The sequence below is a fragment of the Protopterus annectens genome, chromosome 4.part0 (genome assembly GCF_019279795.1).
Source record: "Protopterus annectens isolate FY-2018-M chromosome 4.part0, PAN1.0, whole genome shotgun sequence".
Taxonomy (NCBI): domain Eukaryota; kingdom Metazoa; phylum Chordata; order Ceratodontiformes; family Protopteridae; genus Protopterus; species Protopterus annectens.
In genome coordinates this window covers 1,106,082,687-1,106,105,478 of record NC_056733.1, presented here as the reverse complement: position 1 = coordinate 1,106,105,478, position 22,792 = coordinate 1,106,082,687, and the positions used below count along the sequence as shown (strand labels likewise).

General features: G+C 45.8%; 1 protein-coding gene across 1 annotated transcript in view; it reads left to right on the top strand.

The window, feature by feature from the left end:
- HDAC3 (histone deacetylase 3) overlaps positions 1 to 22,792 on the top strand; it is a 1,027,013-nt gene that overhangs the window by 617,965 nt on the left and 386,256 nt on the right. Inside the window, exon 9 of the mRNA XM_044069080.1 lies at positions 111 to 184. Within this exon, the coding sequence (XP_043925015.1) occupies positions 111 to 184 (74 nt within the window). The remainder of the gene's footprint in view (positions 1 to 110; positions 185 to 22,792) is intronic.

The following is a 22,792-nucleotide window of genomic DNA, read 5'->3' as shown; positions in this document are numbered from 1 at the left end:
TAGTAAAGGCCTTGTTTCTTGAGAAACCGGTATATTATCCTGTATGTGTGGGTATTTTGAGAATTAATGAGAGAATTGTATAATGTTCCTGTGTTCATTTTCTTTTGTAGGTTACAAACTTTTGTTCCAGCCAGTTATTCGACAGGTGATTGATTACTACCAGCCAACATGTATAGTATTGCAGGTATGTTAGCTTAATTTTGAATTTGATTGCACAATATATGGAGTACTGCAGCCATGGAAATAGACTTGCCCCATTCCTATTTGTGGGGTACTGAGATTGCTGTGTAGGAAAAAAATGTGTAATGTGAAATGAACAGTAATGTTTGGTGCAACTTATTCAGTGTTACAGAATCGGAGTTAGCTGGAGGTTTGCTGGTTCTGCACATCAGTAGTAGTGGTGTCATCTGTTTTGATTATTAAGGAAGTTTATTGCCAATGGTCTGGGATAAAACATCAGTCTCCTTACCTACCTGGTGCCAGCCAGGTTACAGTGCAGTAATGGGAATGCTATTCCTTCAAGTATTCCTTTTATGTTTCTGGCAGTGCTGTTGTAGGCCATGGCATAGTCTGTAGGTCAAGTGTAATATCCAGATGGATTCCTTATCCTACCTACCACAGTCCAGAAAATACATGACTTTACTGGTGTGTTCATTTTCAGTATTTGTAGATCTTAAGTAGTTTACTTCATTTGGTCTTCAACCTTTGGGTTTATGGACCCGAATCGGATCAGAGATGCCCCCATCTCCTTCCCTCATATCTCGTTTGCTGCTGAAAAGCTATGCATCATGGTTGCAGACCTCCTAGCATTTTTTGGGTAAGTAGGCTGTTTTGTTGCAGGGTTAGTGCAGATTTTTTCCCTTTTCTTCTCTTTACAACCTCTCCCCCACCTCGTGTTGTCAGTCGGCTGTTTAAAAAAAAAAGTGTAGTTTTTATAATGCTGTAGTTTTTCCCTTGGCCTTCCCGCTCCTCCTTTTCTGTGAGCTTGTGTGTGTGTCTGTGTGCTCGTTTGTTCCGAGTATGTCTAAGACCCCCCCCAAACCAGTATTTAGGAAGTGCACAGTGCAATCATAAGCTCTCCTCAGCTTATGGCCACACTCTGTGCGTAGTGTTTGGGCGCGGCCCATTTGCTCACCTCCTGTCCAGTTTGCACAGGCTTCAACCTATGGGCCCTTAAGGACAGGAGTTTTAACCTTGGTCATGAAGGGATTACTTCCCTCATCAGGGATAGCTGTCTGCTGCAACCTCTGCTTCGGCCACCTCCTTGACTGCCGGTGGTTCTTCCCAGGCCTCTGGGACTCAATCTCCCGCCATGAGGTCTGGGGAGGGCGACGGACATAGGACAAGACTAGAAAGTGGTCTCTGGACGACTCTGGTCTGGTGGGGCCTCCTGCTAAGTCAGATACCCCCCCCCCAGGCCTGGTACTCCCTGGCTGCGATTGCCCAGGTTCCCCCCTGAGCCGGAGATATCTAGGCCACCACCTAGAGCTTCCCCTCATTGGCACTCCCGGCCAGTGTCTGACTTTCTCTTCCCAATCCACCCATAGCCTTAGTGAGGCAGAGGTCAGTAGGATGATGTGGAAGTTCATCCTCGCCTAGATCAAGATGGGAGTCTTGCCGGCCCCCTCTCCCTGCAGAGCGGGGATCTCGCAGCCTTTCTTTACCCCTATAACTCCTTCTCTGATCTGACTGTCGGCTTTGGAGTCTTTGGTTCTGAGGACTCTTGGAGTCGGCGGGGGGGGGGGGTGTTGGTGCCGACTGTACTTTGATGCCGCCCATTGCCTTGAGTGTGTCTGATCTGAGCTGTCGGGACCGTAGCCTCTGCATTGGATCTGAGGTGGTACTGTCAGCTCAGTTTGTCGGAGCACAGTCTCCCCTTTGGCATCTCTGCTTCTGCAGTCTCTGCTCCAACTCCCTTGTTGGATCCAAGAGGGGCAGCTCCTTTGATTTTTTTTCTCAGCACATACGCTCTCCTTTGGCATTTGACATGGTGGAGAGAGTTCTCTTGAGTGTGTCAAAATGCCTGACCATCTAGTCTTCGGTCTTCTCCCCGATTCCCTCTGCTCTGGGTACGGCCCCAACCTTCCTGTCCTCTCAGGACAGCCTGTGTTAGATTTGCCTTAGGGAGCTCCCATTTGAGAGCACAAAAGTTTGCGAATCCCCCCCAGAGTGTCCCACTGAGGAGGCTCCTCGCAAAGAAACATGCAAAAGGGGGCACCTGGACTCCTCTCCAGAGTCCCCTCACAGATGACACGGACTTGGAGGAAAAGGAAGGTTCCCCCAGGTCACCCCCTGACAATGTCTCCTTTGGAGACATCATGAAACTCCTTCGTCAAGGGGGGGGGGTCCACCCAAAAGCCAACTCCGGATGAGTCACTGTTCTTAGAGGCTTTTGAGACAGGCCCATCTACCTCCTGGGTGTTCTCTCCCATGGACCCTATTGTGGACCTTATAACATCTTGGCCATGAAAGGAACTGGACATCGTGGAGCCTATTCCCAAGCATCCAGACAAGAAACTTGGTCGCCCACCAGATAGGACTAGCTGGAGTAAGGGGTCCCCAGTAGACACAGTAGCGAACATGTCCATGCGCCTCATTTTTCCTGCTATGGAAGGAGCCGCCAGGACGATCAGTTCCAGCATTGCCATGAGGCGACAAGCCTGGCTTCAGCTTTGTCAGTTCTCGGAACCTTGAAGGCGTCATTTGCAAAATGCCTCCTATGATGGTTCCTGCCTTTTTGGGAAGGCTGTACTTGAGACACTGGTCCAGAGTGAGGAGGATGGGAAGACACGGTCTGCCATCTGTATCCACTTCTCCACCCCTCAAAGGTCCTTCTCTAGGAGTCAGCGAGGGACAAAGATGTGGTTCCAGAAATCTCCATTCTCCTGGGAAACTCTGGACTTATCTGTCGGAGGCAGAGCAGGTTACGATAGATGCCGGCCCAGAGGCAGAGGGAGTCCGATAAAATTCGGGTCTCAAGAACCGTTCTCTGACAGGCCCGCACAGTAGACCTGAGGGGCTTTTCAGCTACTCCTGTCTGGAGGCAGTTGGGGGTCATCTTTTGTTACACCCAGTTGAGTGCGAGTCCATAACAGACCGTTGGGTGTTGCAAATCATATCCAGAGGTTATTCCATTCCGTTCGTAGATCCACCTCTCCCACCAAAACACCTCCCAGACATTCCATCTGCACAAAGGGAGGTAGCAGTACTAGAAATACATAAGCTTCTAAGAAAGCTAGTCAACCCTTCCTCCCAGACCAGCTAGTCAACCCTTCCTCCCAGACCAATCCGGATTGGGCATTTATTCCAGGTTCTTTTTAGTGCCAAAGAAAATGGGGGACCTAAGACCTATTCTGGATCTTTTCACCTTGAACCTGTCAGTAGCCAATGAGAAATTCTGGATGGTCACCCTTCAAGTCCATCCTGCCCTACCTGCAGGCAAAGGATTGGATGTGCTCGATTGACCTCCAGGATGCGTACTATCATAGCAAGATGGAAGGGCGCTCCCACAGGTTTCTCCGCTTCTGGCTAGGGGCCAATCACTGTCAGTTCAGGGCCCTCCCCTTTAATCTCACCACAGCCACAGGGTGTTCACCAAAGTGATGGCGGCTGTAGCAGCTCACCTGAGGCTACAGGGAGTTCAGGTTTTTCTGTACCTGGACAATTGGCTCCTTGCTGCCCCCACCAAGCGTCTGCTTTGTCAAGCCAGGGACTATTTCCTTGTATTAGTGAACACTGGGCATTACTATCAACCTCAGCAAATAGTTACCGACTCCAGTGCAGATGATGGACTTTATCGCAGCTTGGTTGGACACCATTTAAATGAAGATGTACCTTACCCCGGAAAGGATACTGTCTAAGACTTCATGTTTCTTACATTCTTCAGGCTCGTCTTCCCTTAGTGGAGACATTTCTGTGGGCTCTAGGTTCCATGGCAGCCACAATCAGTCAGTCTTCTACCCTTTGCCTGACTTCGCATGCAAGTTCTCCAGTAGACGCTAGCAATTCAGTGGTGTCTACTAGACCTGCTATTGTCCCATCCCATCCATATATCCCGGGCTTGCAGAGAATCCCTTCACTGGTGGATTGTCTCCCCGGATCTTGTCAGGGTATGCCCCTTTCTTCCATACCTTCCCAAAACCACAGTGACCATGGATGCCTCCCAGCCAAGGTGGGGGGTGTTGCTCAGGAAGGTCAGTCCAAGGCACGTGGTCCCCTTCCGACACCAATTTGCATATTAACATCCTGTAGATGTGGGCGGTTCTTCTAGTGTTGCAGGCCCTTCATGCCCATCTTTCTCTGGGGACCATTGCGATCCAGTCAGACAACATGTTGGTAGTCTGGTATATCAAGAAACAAGGTAGAGCCCGGTCTTATCCCCTTTTGATATGAAACTGAGAGTGTGGGAATGGTTGATTTCCACTGTCCATTTTCTGGTGGCAGCGCACATCCTGGTACAGGCCAACATCCTAGGGGACGGACTCAGGACTATTCTGATGGCTTACGAGTGGTCTCTGAATCCTTCAGTAGCGGAACAGATTTTCAAGTGGGGTCGTTGTTGCTGCAATCTCTTTGCATCTCCTTCCAGCATGAAGTGCAGGGAGTTCTTAGCTCTGAAACCCCCCCCCTCATGGGGAAGCCCCCAAGGACGCACTGGTTCATGCTTGGCCCCCCGGTGTTCTCTCTGCCTTCCCCTGTTACCTCTCATTCCAAAGTTTCTTCAGGAAGCTCTCAGGCTGGGGAGCACAGTGATCCTCATTGCCACATTTTGGGCTCAAGTCTGGTTCCTCTTCCTTTGGTCTCATCTGGTAGTTTCATCATGGATCTTGGATCCGGTTCCGGATCTCATTTTTCATCCTTCAGGGCTCACCCAGACCTGCACAGTCTGAATCTTGCCACTTGGCTGCTCCAGTTCCATTAATGATTAGGACTCCTGATTTATCTTCTCCGGTTAAAACCATTTTGGTGGCAGCTCACAAGTCTCCAACCTGGAAAATGTATTGTAGCAAGTGGAAACGGTTCTCCAGATGAGCCTCTGAACGGGACTCTGATCCTTTTATGGCCCTGATCACAGCAGTTTTACAATTTTTGGCAGGTGTCTTTCATCAAGGTGCTAGCTCTTTTACTGGTAAAGTCCAACTGGTTGCCATTTCTAATTTCCATGTGGGGGGAAATGTGGCTTCCCTAGCTTCTTCTAGGCTTTGCAAGGTACCTTTCTTTTAAGACCCCCCAGTGAAAGATCCTACACCTCCATAGGACATCACTCTTGTTCTTCAGGCTCTAGTCTCCCCTCCCTTTGAGCCCACGGCATCAGTAGACCTCCAATATGCGTCTTGGAAGACTGTCTTTTTGGTGGCAATCGCTTCTAGTCAGAGGGTGTCAGAACTTCAAGCATTGTCCATCAAAGTTGTATGGTTTTCCATAAGGACAAGGTTTCCCTGTGCACTAATCCATCCTTCCCAAAGTGGCTTCCTAAACCAGTATCAACCAAACTATCACTCTTCTTTCCTAATAAACAGGGGTGAATATAATAAACTACATTTGTTGGATGTACATAGGCAACTGAGGTTTTATTTACACAGAACAAAATCCTTTCGCAAATCTGATCAGTTGTTTCTCATATTCAAAGCCATTCTTAGGCAAACCAGATGTTCGGGTTACACTGCTGCAGTCATTGCACTTGGGTTCCCCAGTTGGCCTGAGTTCCAAGTCTTGGTCCGGCGTCGGTTGCTGTCACCTCCTCCCTGACGTCAGTGCGACAGGGGTATGTAAGATGCAGCTGACGCCATTTTCTTCATTCTTTCTTGCCGCGCGGTGCCCGAAGCAAAAGCAGTTCACAAGTGCCGGTTGGCCGTCTCCTGAGATTTACATTCCGAATCCAGAACCGAAGTCTTCTACAAAGCTAAGTACCCTGTTGGGGAAACTTTTTCTTGCCTCAGACCTATGTCAGTAAAAGTTAACTGTATTTCTTGTGGGAAGCAAATACCTCATAAGGATTTCCATTCCTATTGTATCCCATGCCTAGGCCCAGACCACAACGTCACTGGTTGTCGGGTTTGTGCTAGGTTTAACAAGCGCACTATTAAACTGTTTGATTTTTGCCCAACATTATTTTGGTAGAAAATTCAATTATACCATGCCTTCGGAACTTCCGACAACCGGAATACAGAAGCGCAAAGACAAGGATAGGCATCCGAGGCCCAAAACTGACGAAGCCTCTAGGCCAGTCGCCAGTTCTCCGGTTTTCAGTGAGACGTCTTCGCAACTCCTGACTACCACTTCTGACTACCCTGTGGAGATGGCTGGGCCTTCGGACGCACAGGTTATTCAGCCTACCTAGACTAACCTTTCACTGGGCTCCGGAGTAGCTGAGCAACCCATAGCTTCAGAGGGTGTCTTCAGACCTACTCAGTTAAGCATTAAACCCTCAGATAAGTCTAAGCCTCCTTTAAAATGAAAGAAACAAATACAGCATTCTCCAGGGCAGGCCTCCATGCCTAAGAAACAAATGCTCAAAATGGCCGAAGACCTAATCACCCTGATCAGGGGGTCCCATCCCCCTCCTGATAAAAGGCCTAGACAGGATGCAGACTATGACTCATCCAACCAGGTGTCCATCTCTTCTGTGATTCATCCTCAGACCTAGGATACTCTTTACCCCTTATGAGGATTCTGATGCTGAGGAATCAGTTCCATCAGCTTCACCGCCTGAGGACTACTCCTTTGGGGAAACTCTACATACCATGAGGGGGCATTTCCACTGGGAAGGCCAGGATTTCTCAGAATCCAAGAAAAGGCTCAGAGACTTCCTTTTATTACCTCAACACAGACCCCTTGCTATTCCGCCAGTGTTAGATATTGTGGATGATGTGTATACTGAATCCAGCTTAAATCCTGATTCCTTACCTCCAGCCCCTGTTAAACCTGGCAGATACTAGAGAGTCCCTGACTCGCATACATTTCTGTATAAAAGCCCTGCAGCTGACCCTGAAACTATTTCTCAGGGACTGAAAGGAGTTAAGGCCTCATCGGCCAATAATCCAGTTCCCTCTGACAGATTCCAGAGCATTAGACAGATGGGGAAAGAAAGTATACATGTCTGCAACTTTAGCAATGAGAGCCTTAAAATTGCCAGTTTCACATGCTAAAATATCAGCAATTTTTACTGTCACAGTTAAAACAAAAAATGCTTCCAGAATCAGATCCTCCTAATTTTAAAGAAATGCAGGATTTATTGCTTGCAGCTGAACAAGTGGGAAAGCATACTTTGCAATGTGGTTTTGATTCTCTAGAGGCCTCCTGTAGAGCAGCAGTTACAGGCTCTGTCATTAGAAGACATGCTTGGTTAAAAGAACATACGTTACCAGATCATGTTAAAGCATAATTATTGGATGCACCTTTGCAGCAGCATGTGTTTGGAGTTAAGGCAGAAGAGGTATTAAAAAAAATGGAGGATAAGGCAAAATCTATGCAAATGGTGAAGGATTTCTTACAGGTTCCGCCTCCTAGATTTAGTAGAAACTGGCCAACTAAGAATTGGTCCTTTCCAATTACAGACAGACCTCAAAGGGGAAGATACAGACATCCAAGAGTTAGAGGTCAAACACAAGGTCCTTACAGGCCTCGACAATGGGTTGCATCAGGCCAGAAAGAAGGGGAAGACAGGCCCCAATCATATAAAAAGCAGCTCCAGTGACTTCCCACTACAGCTGCCAAACAAATCCCAATTGGCAGCCCCCTTGGGAGGAAAACTGGCACTCTTCTTCCACAATTGGCAAATGATCACCAAAGACAAATGGGTTCTCAACATTGTATTTCAAGGTTACAGGTTCCACTTTCACACTCTGCCAAGGTTAAAAGGAATGCCAAATCTGCCACCAAATCAATGGGCAGAGGCTCAAAAACAAATTACAGCACTCATGGATATGAGAGCTATTCAACAGGTACCATCACAGGTGCAAGGACAAGGATTTTACTCAGGACTCTTTCTGGTAGCCAAAAAGGACAAAGCCTGGAGGCCCATTCTGGATCTTTCATCTCTAAACACTTACCTGGATGTTCCGAAATTCAAAATGTTGACACTACAGCAGCTTCTTCCCATGCTGGGCAAGAAAGCTTGGCTCGTGACTTTGGACCTCAAGGAGGCATACCTGCATGTCCCTATCAGACAAAACTTTAGAAGATACCTCAGATTCATAGCTGGTTCAATGCACTACCAATTCTCTGCACTGCCCTTTGGCTTATCTACTGTGCCCAGGGTCTTCACAAAGTGCCTGGCACCAGTAATTGCATTTTGCAGACAGAAAGGAATTCAAATTTATCCTTACCTGGACGACTGCCTGATACAAGCGAGAGCAAGGACATTCTTCTAAAGCATCTGGCGTTTGTAAAAAAGTTACTAAATTGCCTGGGGTACACAGTAAACGCAAAGAAATCAAAACTAGTGCCCTCACAAGAGATTATATTCCTGGGTGCCAGCTTGAACACAGCTGCCCAGATGGCTTATCTCACGCCAGACATGCAAGGAGAACTGACTCAATACTTTCAATTGATGGTAACGAAGACCCAACTCCCTGCAAGAAAAATTCTGCAGGCCTTGGGTTACATGGCATCCTGCATACTACTAATTCCATATGCCAGACTGCATATGAAGAAACTACAATGGTACCTAAAGAATGTATGGTCTCAACACTGTCAAAGTTTGGAAACAGTTATTCCACTAATCCCTTGCCTTAAACAGGAGTTTCAATGGTGGGCTCAAGCTTGTCACCTCAACAAGGGGCAGCATTTTACACAACCCACAGCCAGGCAAACGCTGACAACAGATGCATCAGATTACACCTGGGGAGAACACATGGCAGGCAAATGTATGCAGGGCAGGTGGCCCGCAGAACAAAGGCATCTTCACATCAATCAAAAAGAGATGCTAGCTGTACAAAATGCTCTTATAGCTTTCAAGGACCTGCTGCATCTAGAACAACTACTGCTAAAGACAGACAACACCACAGTTATGTGTTACATAAGCAAGGGGGCACTTGCTCCTACCCCCTATGCAGACAAGCTTTGACCTTGTGGAACACAGCTATAAACCTTCAAGTTCATCTGCAAGCACAATTCCTGCCAGGAGAGAAAACCACACTGGCAGACGACTTAAGCAGAAACATCATGGATCAACACAAATGGGAATTGAATCCACAAATATTCAGAATGATAACACAGAAATGGTGGAGCCCGGACATAGATCTGTTTGCATCCCCAATAAACTGCCAGCTTCAAAAATTCTGCACAAGGAGTTACCATCCACAAGCATGGAAAGTGGATGCCCTCTCATTCAGCTGGGAGAACCTAAAAGTGTACGCTTTCCCACCACTACCTCTCCTGCCAAAGGTACTCATAAAAGCCAGGCAAGGTGATCCTGATTGCACCAGACTGGCCACGCCAGCACTGATTCCCAATCTTAAAGAGCTTAGCACAAGAACCACCCTGGATTTTGCCTCAAATCCCATATCTGCTGACTCAGCACAACAATCAAATACTACACAGCCAGCTAAAGATCTTAATCCTAGCTGCATTGAAGATTCCTTAGTCAAGCAAGCAATGCCTCTCTCTAAGGCTGTTATAGATGTCATTCTGGAGGCCAGAAGGCCTAGTACCAGGAAAGCCTATTCGGATAAATGGAAGAGATTCTGTGCCTGGAACCCAGCTCACAGCCTTGACCCTCTTTTCCCAAACATTCCTCAGATACTACAATACTTAACTGAGATGCTGGACAAAGGCCTTTCCTTCTCATCCATCAAGATCCACTCCTCTGCCATCTCTGCTCATTACAACACGGATCCACCAATTTTCTCTAATCCTCTGTTAAAACAGTACCTCAGAGGGGCTAAAAACATAAGACCTCCCCGTAGAGCACCAATTCCACTTGGGACCTCAACTTTGTTTTGGAAAAAATAACTTTACCTCATTTTGAGCCAGCTAACACAGCATAATTAAAATATATCTCTTGGAAAACTGCTCTGCTCCTGGCAATAACATCAGCATGAAGGGTTTCAGAATTACAGGCACTAATGGCAGTGGAACCTTTGCTCATTTTCCACCAGGACAGGGTTTCTCTAAGAACTAACCCTATGTTTATGCCAAAGGTGGTATCCAGTGAGGCTCTAAACCAAACTATTCACCTGCCAACTTTTTATCCTAAACCACAGAATAAAGGGGAGAGATTACTGCACTCTTTGGACATTCACAGGCAGTTACGCTTCTACTTGGACAAAACCAAAGCTTTCAGAAAATCTGAGCAATTATTGGTAGCATATGCTGCAGGAGCACAGGGAAAAGCCATTTCAAAACGGACCATTTCCAAATGGATAGGACATTGTATACGTTTCTTCTACACATACCATGGAAAATCTGTACCTAACAGCATTATATCTCACTCCACCAGGGCAACAGCCACTTCAACTGCCTACCTCAGGGGAGTACCTACCAAGGATATTTTGGAAGTAACAACTTGGAGTTCTGTACATACTTACACCGAGCATTACCATTTGCCTCTATACTCTAAATCCAGAGCTGGCTTCGCCACTTCAGTGCTGCAGGGTCTTATAGCCACCCCTAATGCCTTATAGAACCAGCCACCCTACCTCAGCTTTGGGATTCTACCCAAGTGTAATGACTGCAGCAGTGTAACACGGTGAACATAGTACAGTTTTGTACCTACCATAAATGTAGATGTTCAAGTGTATACACTGCTGCAGTCCAGGTTACCCTCCCTCCTTCCCCTCTTACTGGCTGGTATGTACCTATGTCTTCTACCCTTACTACCTATGGGGAGTAATTTGCTGGTAGCTGTAAGTTGTTTTTTGCTTTTCTTGTGTATGTTTTAGCAGCAGTTGGAATTGCCTACCTATTTAGACGCACCTGACATCTGGGGCAAGAAAAACTGAAGAAAATGGCGTCGACTGCATCTTGTATACCCCTGTCGGACTGACGTCAAAGAGGAGGCAACAGCAACCGATGCCGGACCAAGACTTTGGAACTCAGGCCAACTGGGGAGCCGTCTGACGGCAGGATAACCCAAGTGTTATGACTGCAGCAGTGTAACATCTACATTTATGGTCGGTACAAAACTGTACTAAAGTGACCATTGCGCGTTGGATTTCCCAGTGCGTCATTCAAGCATATTCTGGCAAAGATATTTCACCTCCGGTAAAGTTAAAAGCACATTCTACCAGGTCTGTGGCCACTTCTGCGGCTTTTTGGTCCAGGGTGTTTCTGGATGATGATTGCTCTGTGGCTACTTGGTCCTCATCTCATACCTTCATTTCACATTACAAATTAGACATTGTATCCAGGAGCAGGGAATCCTTTGGCTCCACGGTGCTCTGGAATATCTTTCCTTGAAGGCCACCCAGGTGTCAGTAGCTGGGGACTCTGTCCCACAGGTTGAAGACCAAATGAAGGTAACTACTTCAGATAAAGAAGTTATGTACTCACCATAGCTTCCATCTGAGTAGCTGTATTTAGGTTAATAGGTAGGTACTAGGCTATCTGTCCAAAGGCATTTATAAGCCTAGCCAGAATGTGTTGGCTTTCGCTGCCCCATTAGATTAGTTCCCTGTGCCTCTGTCCAGCAGAGCCACTGAAGTGATCCCCGGGGTAAACTTCATTTCTCATCCATTTATCAAGGTTTCTGTTGAGTGTTAGCGAGGAGCTCTGCCTAATGTAGATTGGAATCTTGTTCCAAAGCATGGGAAGTCTTTGGGACAGGAATCTATCCCTCCAGCACGTCCTATTTATTGTTATGGTGAGGATTAGATCCCTAGAGCATGTTGCTCGAGGGGATAAGGTTTTCTTTAGGTGGAGCCTGTCCCATCAATTCTGGGTTGGACATGGCCTTAGTATGTCAGGCAGAGATCACCTGTGAGTAGGCGGTATGCAACTGAGTACAGCTGAAGTTTCTTCAGTTGAGCTGCATAGGGCATCTGTTTGAGGCCAGTGATCCTTTTGCTGAGGTACTTCTGTGGTCTTTCCAGCTGTTGCAGGTGTCTTGTAAGGTACATCCCAAATGGGGTGTTGTACTCTATGATGGATCTGATGAGTAGAGGGGCACAATGACCTCTTGATCTGGATGAGAAACCTTTTGTGATTAGGTGAGCCACATGGAAGGATTTTCTAACCACCTTGGCAATGTGATTATCAAAGGAGAGATTGCGATCTACTTCAGTTCCCAGATCCTTTATAACGTCTTCGTATTTAGGGGACTACCACCTATGTGGTAGTTTGCGGGTACTTTGTTTTTTCCAAAGGGGATGACTATGCACTTTTTGGCATTTAGCTTGAGGCCATGATTTTGACACCAGGTGTCGGTCTCAGTGAGACCCTTTTGGAGGATGTCTGTCAGCCGGAGAGTCAAGTTATAGCCCCTAGTTTGCAGTTGTCTGCGAGCTTGGTCAGCCATAGTCCTCCTGTGCTTGGCTGTACCTCTGAGAACTGTATGCCGAACAGGAGGAGTTCTAGGACTGAGCCCTGGGGAACACCACTTGTAACTGATTTAGAGTTGGACCTAGCTCCCGCAACTCTCACCATGTGGGTTCTGTCCGTGAGCCAGTTGGCAACCCATCTTGTGACGTAGGGGTTTATGTTCAGGCTGGTGGGTTTATGTTCAGGCTGGTGAGCTTGTCTAAAATACCAGAATGGGGAATGGTGTCGAAGACCTTTGCGAGGTCTAGGTAGGCTGTGTACCACCTTTCCCTCGTTTATAGCCTTGGTAACAGTCTCAAAGAAGTCCACCAGGTTTAGGAGGCATGATCTGCCCTTAAAGCTGAACTGGGTAGGGTCCAGTGTTTGGAGGTTCCCAATGTCTCTGTTAATGAGTTCCATGATGATGCGCTCTACAGCCTTGCAGACCAAGCTAGTCAGGCTTATAGGGCGATAGTTCCCGGGGTCTGTTGTGGATCCACCTTTGTGGAGTAACAGTTGCTGTGCAACACTCTATATGGGTACATAGCCTGTGGAGAGGCTGAGTTTGAACAGTGTGTTTAGGTGAGGGTTTAGTTCATCTTTGAGCTCGTGTAGGACTAGGACGCAGCCTGGGACACTGTCCGTTCCCATTGATGCGTTTGGAGAGGGCTGTTTTAACCTGAGTGTCTGATTTCAAGGGCTCTACATTGTTTGGTAAGGTTATGGGCCCTTTTGGGGGTGAGAGGGGGGTGAAGTTTGCACTGAACCTGTCTGCCAGGATGTTGGCGATATCGGTCGGTTCAGTGTATTTTGTGCCATTCTGCACCAACTCCGAGCAGATCTGTGCATTGCCACTTAGATTCTTGACATAGTTAAAGAATGCCTTGTGGTTATCTTTGGAGTCCTTGGCAATTTTTCTTTCGAAGCTCGACTTGGATGATTTTATGAGGAATCGTAGTTTCTTGCTGATACTGATCAGGGATGTCTTCCCTTTTTGGGATTTTACTCTTTTCTGTACTAGTTTCCTCCTCCTGTTTGTATAGATTGTTTATGGCAGGGGTCCACCAGACTGGTCTGGTTTCCTTTTCTTGGAGGAGTGAATCTTGGTTTTGCTTGAGATAGCACGATCTATGCATTCTTGTAGGTGCCCATAAAATGCATTCGTAAAGGATTTTGCCGCTTGGACAGCGTTGTCCTTTACCATGGGGGCTTTGAAACTTTCCACCTCGGTCTTAAGTAATGTGAAGTTTGCTTTTGAAAAGTTTTTCACAGTGGTTTCTTTGACCAGGGGTGGGGGCTGAATGTGGATATCCAGTGTGATTTGTTTATGGTCAGATCTAACCAGCGAGGGGTTGATCTCCGGTGTGGAACACTGGTCACCCATGTTGGTGATGACCAGGTCCAATATGTTGTCACCTCTGGTGGGAGTGTTGACCAGTTGATCTAGGGCGTTTGAGTGTATAAATTCTAGGAAATGTTGGGTAAGGCAGTTAGTACTTGAGTAGTTCTCCCAGTTAATGTTTGGGTAATTGAAATCACCCAATATTAGGGTGTTTGGTAGGACCTTTGTTTCCCAGTGTTTCCAGAAACGTGGAATGGGGGTCCTGGAACATGGTAGGTGATCTATGGCAAGCTACAATATGAATTGCAGTTTTGCTCGTGGTTAGTTGCACGTGGATGATCTCTGAAGCATCGTGCTGTGCCACTAACCTGGAAGTGTGGGTATCTTTGAATATGTATACGCCCCCACCTTTTGTATTTCGGTCCAGGTTCTGTGGCCGAAATGTATGGTATGAGTTGTAGCCTGGTAGTGCTGGGGTGCTCTGTGGAGCCTTAAACCAATGTTTCTGTTACTGCACATATATCTATTTTCTCCATACTGTGGAGTGCCTCGAGTGAGTGCATTTTGAGGTTTAGACTTCTGGCATTCATTACCCTCAGTTTTTTGTTACTTGTGCTATTTACGGCGGTGGGTTTGTCTTTTGAGCCTAGCCTAAAAAAGGCACTATGGGACTGGCAAGAGCCTTTGCCAGTATTCGAAAAACCTAAGGGTGACAGGTGCAAGCCATCTCTAGCGAAGCAGAATGGCTTGTCAAGCATGTCATCCCAGGCAGCTAGACACTGGATTCCCTTTGAATGACACTGGAAACTTAGACAGTTGTTGAAATTGATAATTTTTTCTTTATACCGTGTTATCATTCTTGGTGAGGGCAGGGTCATACTGGCCTATGCTACGTGATCAGAGAGCTCTTCCATATCTCTCCATGTAGTCCAGGGAGGTACGGCTCAGGTCATTCACACCAACATGGACAATGACAGTCATATTTGTACTTGTTCTGGAGTGACCTGAGTGCTTGTGTTATGTGGCGGATCCTGTCACCCGACAGGCAGCAAACAGTAACCTTCTTAATCAGCCTAGTGAGCAGGACATCAGTGTGCCTGACTATAGAGTCACTTATTACTAGTGTGTTGGGTATGTTATTTTGCCTTAAGGGCTGTGATTGCATGAGACACTGGTTTTGTGAAGTGTTTCATGGTTTGTGTTTGGGGGGGGGGGTGGAGGTTGCTTCGATGTCTGCTTTGGAGGTCTCTGTTGGTTTTGCAGATTTTTTATTTAGAGCCTCGGAGTATGTTTTTGTGTGTGTGTGTTTTTGCTGGGGCTGGTTTAATGGGTCTATGTGAGACTGGTGGTATGATGCAAGTATTTCCCTTCTCTTGACTGTCTGATCCAGTCTTGGGTTGAGCGGGCTTAGCCTCCAGTTTGGCTGTATAATTGCATCTCTTGCATGCATAAGTGTTTGGTGGTAGGAGGAGAGAGTTGTCTGTGTACGAGGCAGTTGTAACATTGCCTCAAAATGCCCAGATTCACCAGTTGGACTTGAGTACACATGAAACTGCCCTTTGGACATGCGTGGATAGGTACAGTGAACTGTTTTACTGATTGGCTGGTAAGGTCGAATAGAGAGCCTTGTCATTCAGTACAGTATAGGGGGGTCTAGTGCTAGGATTTATAAGTGCTTGGTATGAGTTTTGAGCAAGTGCCGGGCTGAGACATGAATGGCTTGAGTACTTAAGTTGAAAGTCTGTCTAGTTCCAAGGGAAAAATTGAAGAGACGACTGTGTGATGCCGGGAATAGTTATACCCTAGCTAACCAGCGCGCAAATGCGGTTTTTATAGAAGGGAGATGAAAGAGATAGAAATTAGCCCAAAATGGTCAATAAACTACTACTTTCTGGGCTGAAACCACTCCTCCAAGGACAGATAGGTTGCTCAAAGATCCCCTCTCTAACAGGTGAACAGAGAAACTTCCTTCTATCCAAGTAAGGTATGGGCAAACAGAGATTTGTAACACAGCCCTGAATTCAGCACTAACCTGAAAATTGGATTATACTAGCTTAGAAAGGCGGGAAACAAGTATTTTTGTTTTGTTTTTAGAGAAAATAAAGCAGATACTATAAAAAAAAAAAAACTAAATGCATAGAAAAGGATATTTATTGCTATATATCTCAGATCAGAGTTGTAATCAATGCGCCCCTAGTAATAAAGCAGGAAGAAACACGTACAGTAAAAGCAGATGAATAAAGTGCAATTTTATATATATATATATATATATATATATATATATATATATATATATATATATATATATATAAAACAATAGAAAACTGATTTAAACAAGTTACCCAATTAACCAGAAAAAAGCTCATAACTGAGCACAGTTCCAGCAGTCTTCAATCAGACAAGTTCTAACTGCACGCTCCTAACACTGGGGTGCAGAGGAACCTTCTCCAAAAAAAAAAAAAAAAAAAGATAGCCTGGATCAGTGCTCAAGTTATACAAACATAGCTAGATTCAGCAGGCCTGAATCTGGTCTGTGCTACAGCAACAAGGCACACCAATTTCAGAAAGTAACAGTTCAAACAGGCAGGCCAGTAAGCCTGTGACCAGAAATTCCCAGCTCAGAAGGGCAGAATCCAGCCTCTCCTCCCACAAGAGTGCAGACCACAAACTGTCTTAATGTAGAATAACTGGCCTGAAGCCCAAGTGCTTAAACCAAAAGACTTAGAATAACAGTTACAATTTGTGATTAAACCAGAAAACTTAGAATAACAGTTGAAATTTAGTCAGCCTACTACCAAGCAATAATAAATGCAGCAGAATAAATTAAAATTGAGTACTTTTAAGAAGAGGCAAAAACAAAATAAAGTAGGATGAAACCCAAATACAGTGAAAGCAGATTTGTCTTCAACCATTCCCCCTCACCTTGTTGTTGTTGTCATAACCTTGTATGTAGGAGGTGAACACTTTTGTGGCTCTCCTTGTTATGCTTGGCTTAGGGATATTGGGGAGCCATTAGCGGTAAGGTCTGATCGGGTTGGGCTTATGTTTTGTTGAGCAGCAAACTTGATCTGAAGGAGGGAAGGAGACAGGGGTATTATGGGTAAGGGGAGGAGCTTGGAGCTGGGATCAGATGCTAGTGATGTGATTTGGATCCATAGACCCACAGGTTGAAGACAAATGAAGTAGAACTACTCTGATGGAAATTTATGATGAGTACATAACTTTTTTCTTTGTTTTGATTATACTCTTTGAACAAATGTGGAGTATTGTTGTTTCAATCCCTCCCCTAATAAGTCTGTAACAAGGCACATCTTGCTTTGAATGGTATTAACTTGGTATGCATCTTGGATTTTTTGCCCAGTTTTAGTACTGCCTGCAGTACTGCCTCTAGCCTTCAGCAGTCTTGGCAACCATTATTTTGTACTGCAGCACCAAGATGTTCATCATACTGCCCACTGTTTACAGTAGTTATTACCCTTTGAAACTTCTTCCAGGGAGTGATGGATGTCTGGCTTGGCTTCTAGAGCTTTGCACCATTCCCCGCTGGCTGAATAGATACCCTCTCACATAGACTGTACAAAAGGAATGTCTGCCTGTGCCATCTTCAATTCTTTTTTGTTGCAATACAAGTGCAGTTTGATAAGCCGCAGTGGTGCAGCGGTAGCATTGTCGCCTCACAGCAAGAGGTTCTCCAGTTCGATTCTCGGCAGGAGCGCCTTCTGTGTGGAGTCTGCATGTCCTCCCCATGGTCGAGTGGCATTCGAAAGACATGGGTGAATGGGCATGCCTTCATTGAAGGTTGGGTGTCGAGCTGGCACCTCAGCACCGTAAAATCTACTGCCAATCATTAGCGGACCAGAGTTCCGCTGTGGCATCCCCTAACCGGGAAAAGCCGAAAGAACAAGTGCAGTTTGGTGTATATTGTGCTCTAGCACAGACTTTTTCTTCCTGGCTTCCAGCTTTCATATAATCCTTTCCCAGTAATGCTTATCCTTGTTTATACTGTGCCCATTTTTCAGATATAGATAGCAAGTTGGTTTTATGTAGGAGACTGATCTCGCAAAAACATTTTCATCAACCAGTGTTTATACTCTTTGGTGCTTAAGCATGTCGTCACTTCATGCACTTTAACCTGCAGACCATTAAGTGGAAAGCAAAGACTTTGTGACTGAATCAATGAAGGATACTGTGGTGTTAACTAAGCTCACTTATGAAAAGAATATAAAGGAGAAAGGCTACTAACCCATCTGAAACCAAAGACCTCCCTAGCTTCAAGGTCATTTTATCTGGTGAGGTGCCTTTGCACAGAAGAGCTGCTATGATCTCCTGAATTTGGTCCCCCAGATCCTTGACAATAGCTCCATTACTTGGTACTTTGGAGGATGTATTAAAATTTGCTTGTGCTCCTCCAGTTTTGCAGCCCTCTGCACCTGAGAATCCTTATAGGCGTTAAAAAGTATTTGATTCCCATAAATGTTTTATCAGTAATCCATTACCTGACAGTGCTCTCATTTCCTTGTACAAGGATAGTACATCTAGACCTTTGGCCTCCTCAGTCCTGTCACCATTCAGTAGATTTGGCAAGAAAGTATATGCTGCTTCAATTCTTGCCTTCAGGGTAGTTGACTGCCAGACCCATATGACCAAGTACTTCCCCTAATTATTCAGACATTGCAGACCTACTTGCTTCAGATACCAAGTCCTCCCTGTCAAACTTGGCTTTGTCTGCTTCACAAGTCTCAAAACGTTCAGTTAAACACTCCTGCCATGCAGTGTCTTAAGCAACTGGCACAAGGTATGTAATGTCGTGGCATGCTTTGGTTAGGCTTCAGAGGTTCCCAAATTATTTCAAATGCTAGATTTTAAATGTTCCCTCAGAGTTGCTGCTTAGCAGTTCCTCAGCAGAGGGCCTTAAATGCCTAGAAGAAAGAGTAAGTTAATGCAGAGAATGAAACAGCTGTTTTTCACCAGTTCCCAAGTAAAACTAACTTCCATTCAAGCCCTAGACCTTTCTTCAGGAAAACTTTTAAACCAGGTCAGCATCAGCAAAGGTTGGGAAAACAGCAATGTATAAAAAGTAATGACAAGGGAAATCCAAGAAGGGGGGGGGGGTCAGGGATCTTCCCAGCCCAAGAAGAGTGCATGTCTACCCAAGTACTATCTCCCCTCCACACCCTGGCCAACCCAACAATATAATGGGCAATCCATTTTTACATCTGTGGAAGCAAATAGATGCTTGGGTACTAAGAATAATTCAACAGGGGTTTTGGGTGTCATGTCAGTAGCCATTCATCCCCCCAATATCAGGGATTCCTCTTCCTCCAAAAAAATTGTTTTCTTGGATGCTATCATATTCTTTTTTTCCAGGTGTTTCATAACCCTCTCTCCTTCACAGAAAGGAAAGGGGCCTTTTACTACAGTACTTCCTTGCACCTAGGAAAGAAGGTGCATGAGACCAATTCTGGATCTTTGAGTCCCTTTCTTAAGACTGCAGAGTTCAAAGTGTTAATTCTGACACTATCTGGTTGTCTTCAACTGATAGATTTTGCAGCCCTCTGCACCTGAGAATCCTTATAGGCGATAAAAAGTATTTGATTCCCATAAATGTTTTATCAGTCTGATGACTGCTGCTGTAAAATCTCGTGGAAACTTGAAATTTTCAAGCTTCTCCCTTATCTGTAATGCACCATCCCCCAGTACCTCAAATATCGTTTGTCTCTGTTCGGTGAAAAATGTGGTGATTTGTGTCTCGAGTTATTTGGGCTAGATAATCTTCCTTTTTTCTTGTACTAGCATACTTTTGATACTGTTATTAGTATCTCTTTCTTCCCTTTTTCTCTTCACCCTTCTTCGTTTAGTTGTAGCTCTTACCTTTGTAGATGGTCCTTTCTCTTTTTCTCTTCCTTTAAAAAAAAAAAAAAAAAAGTCTACTCTTTAAATATTGTTGCTGTGGTGATAGTTTTTCTGTGTGGTAGTTTGTTATAGCCATTTGTCTCCCTTTCTCGTAAACAAGGCTGGAAAAGAAAAAGCCCTGCAGGTTTTAAAAAGTGTGGGAGGTACGGTCAAAAGACCCCCCCGACTCGCGCACTATTGCTTTGACCCCCTTCAACTACAGAAGAACTGCACGATCTGTTGTGTTCAACCCCTGAGCATTAGTGGAACATAGAAACCAGTTGATTTTATATGGGCTTTTACTGAGATGCTGTAGCTGGAGAAATATCTGAAATGTTGCCACACTCAACTCCAAGCTTTTCTTCAAAGCCCTCGGTGAAAACTTTGAAAATACCACCTTGGGATCCTACAGTTTCCTCAAACCCATCTAAGAAAAAGAAAATTAGAGACTCAGATGGACCCCCCCACCCCCAGTTCAGGGAAAAGTGAGAAGTCTTTTGTCTGTTCAGACAGTTTCTTAGGATCTGAAGTCCCTGAAAATTAAGGACACATCAGATCTGAAGACTGTGGATCTGCCAAGACTGCAGGATGCAATTCCTAGGACAAGGTACTTCCATCTCTGGACTTGGTCCCGTTGAGAGTACCTTCTCCCTTCCTTTATAGACCAGATTATCCTTCCAAACAGTCCTCTCGCTCTTCTAGAAGCCTCATTAGAAGATGTGTAGAGGTTAGTGAAACAGATCTTGGCACAGAGCCAACCAGTTTTTGCTTCTGCTCTTTCAGGTTAGGATGCTCATATATCCATGATTCCATCTCTAACTCTTCATCCTCTGACGTCCTGTCTTGTTTTGGAGCCCTTGGATCAGAGTTGTCCAGGCCCATCATCTTCAGATCCATGTATTGTGTCCTGGGATCTGAAGCTTGCTATGAGCTCTTCCATGCACTGTGATCAGGAAAGCTATAGAGTCTACCCTGTCTGATCCGAGGTGTTTCAGTCAACACTGAGAGTTTCAGAGCTGAGTCTACACCTGAGTTTCAGCAAGGGTTAGTCCAGCTGTGACTTCTGCCTTGGGGGTTACTTTCCTCAGAGCAGGGAAGGACCAGGTATCGGAAAGCCCTCCTGTCAGATCCAGGATGTCCTTCAAGGATGCATCTGCAGTCCTAACAAATGGGTTGTCCTGTCCACAGGCAGCCCCTCGGTCGGCCGGATTCCAAAGTCTGGGTCTGGCCTCGGCTGATGTCGCACTTCACCCGACGTCATAGCTGCAGTTCTTCGGGTATAAAGGTATCAGCCGACGCCATTTTCCTCAGTCTTTCTTGCCGCGTGGCGCCCGAAGCAGAAGCTGTTCGCAAGTGCCGGTCGGTCAGAACCAGAGATTACTACTACCGAAGACTTCTAAAAAGCTAAGTACCCCGTTAGGGACTCTCTCTTGCCTCAGCCGATGTCAGAAAAAGTGAATAACTGTTTAACTTGTGGGAAACAAATACCTCATAAAGATTTCCACTCTTACTGCCTACCTTGTTTAGGCCCAGACCACGACGTAGCAGCTTGTCTAGCCTGTGCTTCTTTCAACCGACGGACACTTAGACGTCGGTCGGAATTTGCTGAGGAGTTTTTCGGCTCCGCTTTTGCTTACAACATGCCGTCGGAAACTCCGACTTCGCAATTAACTAAAAAGCGCAAGGAAAAGGACCAACACTCGTGGTCCGCGGTTTCGGCCGAAACTGCGGTTAAGTCAACCCGCGAGTGTCTCGGTTTCGGCTGAAACCGAGTCCTCGGTTCTTCCTTTGGCCGAAAGCTTGCCTCCTACCGAGGCCTCTTCCAGCATGGCTGAATCTGCTACTGAAATCCCACCTGCCCTTGCAGGTTCACAGGATTTATCTGATACTATTCCTTTAGATATATCTACTCCTGCACGTGGAGCTGCCAGGCCCCCTGCATCCATGTCGATTAAGGCTTTTGCCAGGGCTAAAGCAGCAAAATCAACCAAGACTGTGCCTGCTAAGACCCCCTCTCACAGGCCTAGCTCTAGTACTCAAATGCTTAGTCTAGCAGAGGATCTCATTTCTTTGATCCGGGGATCCCAACCTCACCCTGACAGGGCCTCTCACCCACTTCCAGAGAAGAGGCCTAGAGCAGAGCCCCCTGAGCCAGTTTCTTCAGATTACTCCTCTGATGATTCAGAAAATACAAACCCTCCAGAGGGCCCTTATTCTCCTTATGAGGACTCTGATGCAGAAGACTCCATTCCTTCTGCCTCTCCGCCTGAGGAATTTTCTTTTGGGGAAACCTTGCATGCTATGAGGGAACAATTTCAATGGCAGGGCCAGGATTTTTCAGACTCTAGGAAAAGGCTTAGGATTTTTTTGCATTTGCCACAGCATAGGCCTTTAGCCATCCCTCCAGTTCTTACTGTTGTGGATGATGCATTCAATGATGCTTGTACTGCTCCTGATTCACTTCCTCCGGCCCCTGCTAAGCCCGACAGGTACTACAGGTTTCCAGACACTCATCATTTGTATAAGGCTCCTTTTGCAGATCCAGAAACTATTTCTCAGGGACCCAAGGCAGTAGCAGCTACCTCTGCCAAAAACCCCCTCCCCTCTGAAAGGGAATCTAGGGCCTTAGAGAGATGGGGTAAAAAAGTTTATACTTCTGCTACTCTTTCAGCTAGGGCCTTAAACTGTCAATTCCACATGATTCAGTATCAGGAATTTGTTAGATCAGTTAACTAAAAAACTGTCCTCGCCTGAACCATTAGACAAAAAATCTCTTCAGGAAATGGTACATAACATTCAGCAGGTCAGTAATCATTCCTTAAAATGTGGCTATGATGCACTGGAGGCTTCCTTTAGATCAGCTATGACTGGTACAGTGATCAGAAGGCATGCATGGTTAAAAGAGCAGTCCTTACCAGACCATGTTAAATCAAAGCTCCTAGATGCTCCCATGGATAAGCTCAATTTGTCTGGCTCCCCTGCACAGCAGGTGCTGAAGAAGGTGGAAGAGAAAGCAACATCTGTCCAGACAGTCAAGGATTTCTTACAGGTCCAGCCTCCAAGGTTTAGTAGGAACTGGCCTTCCAAGAATTGGTCCTT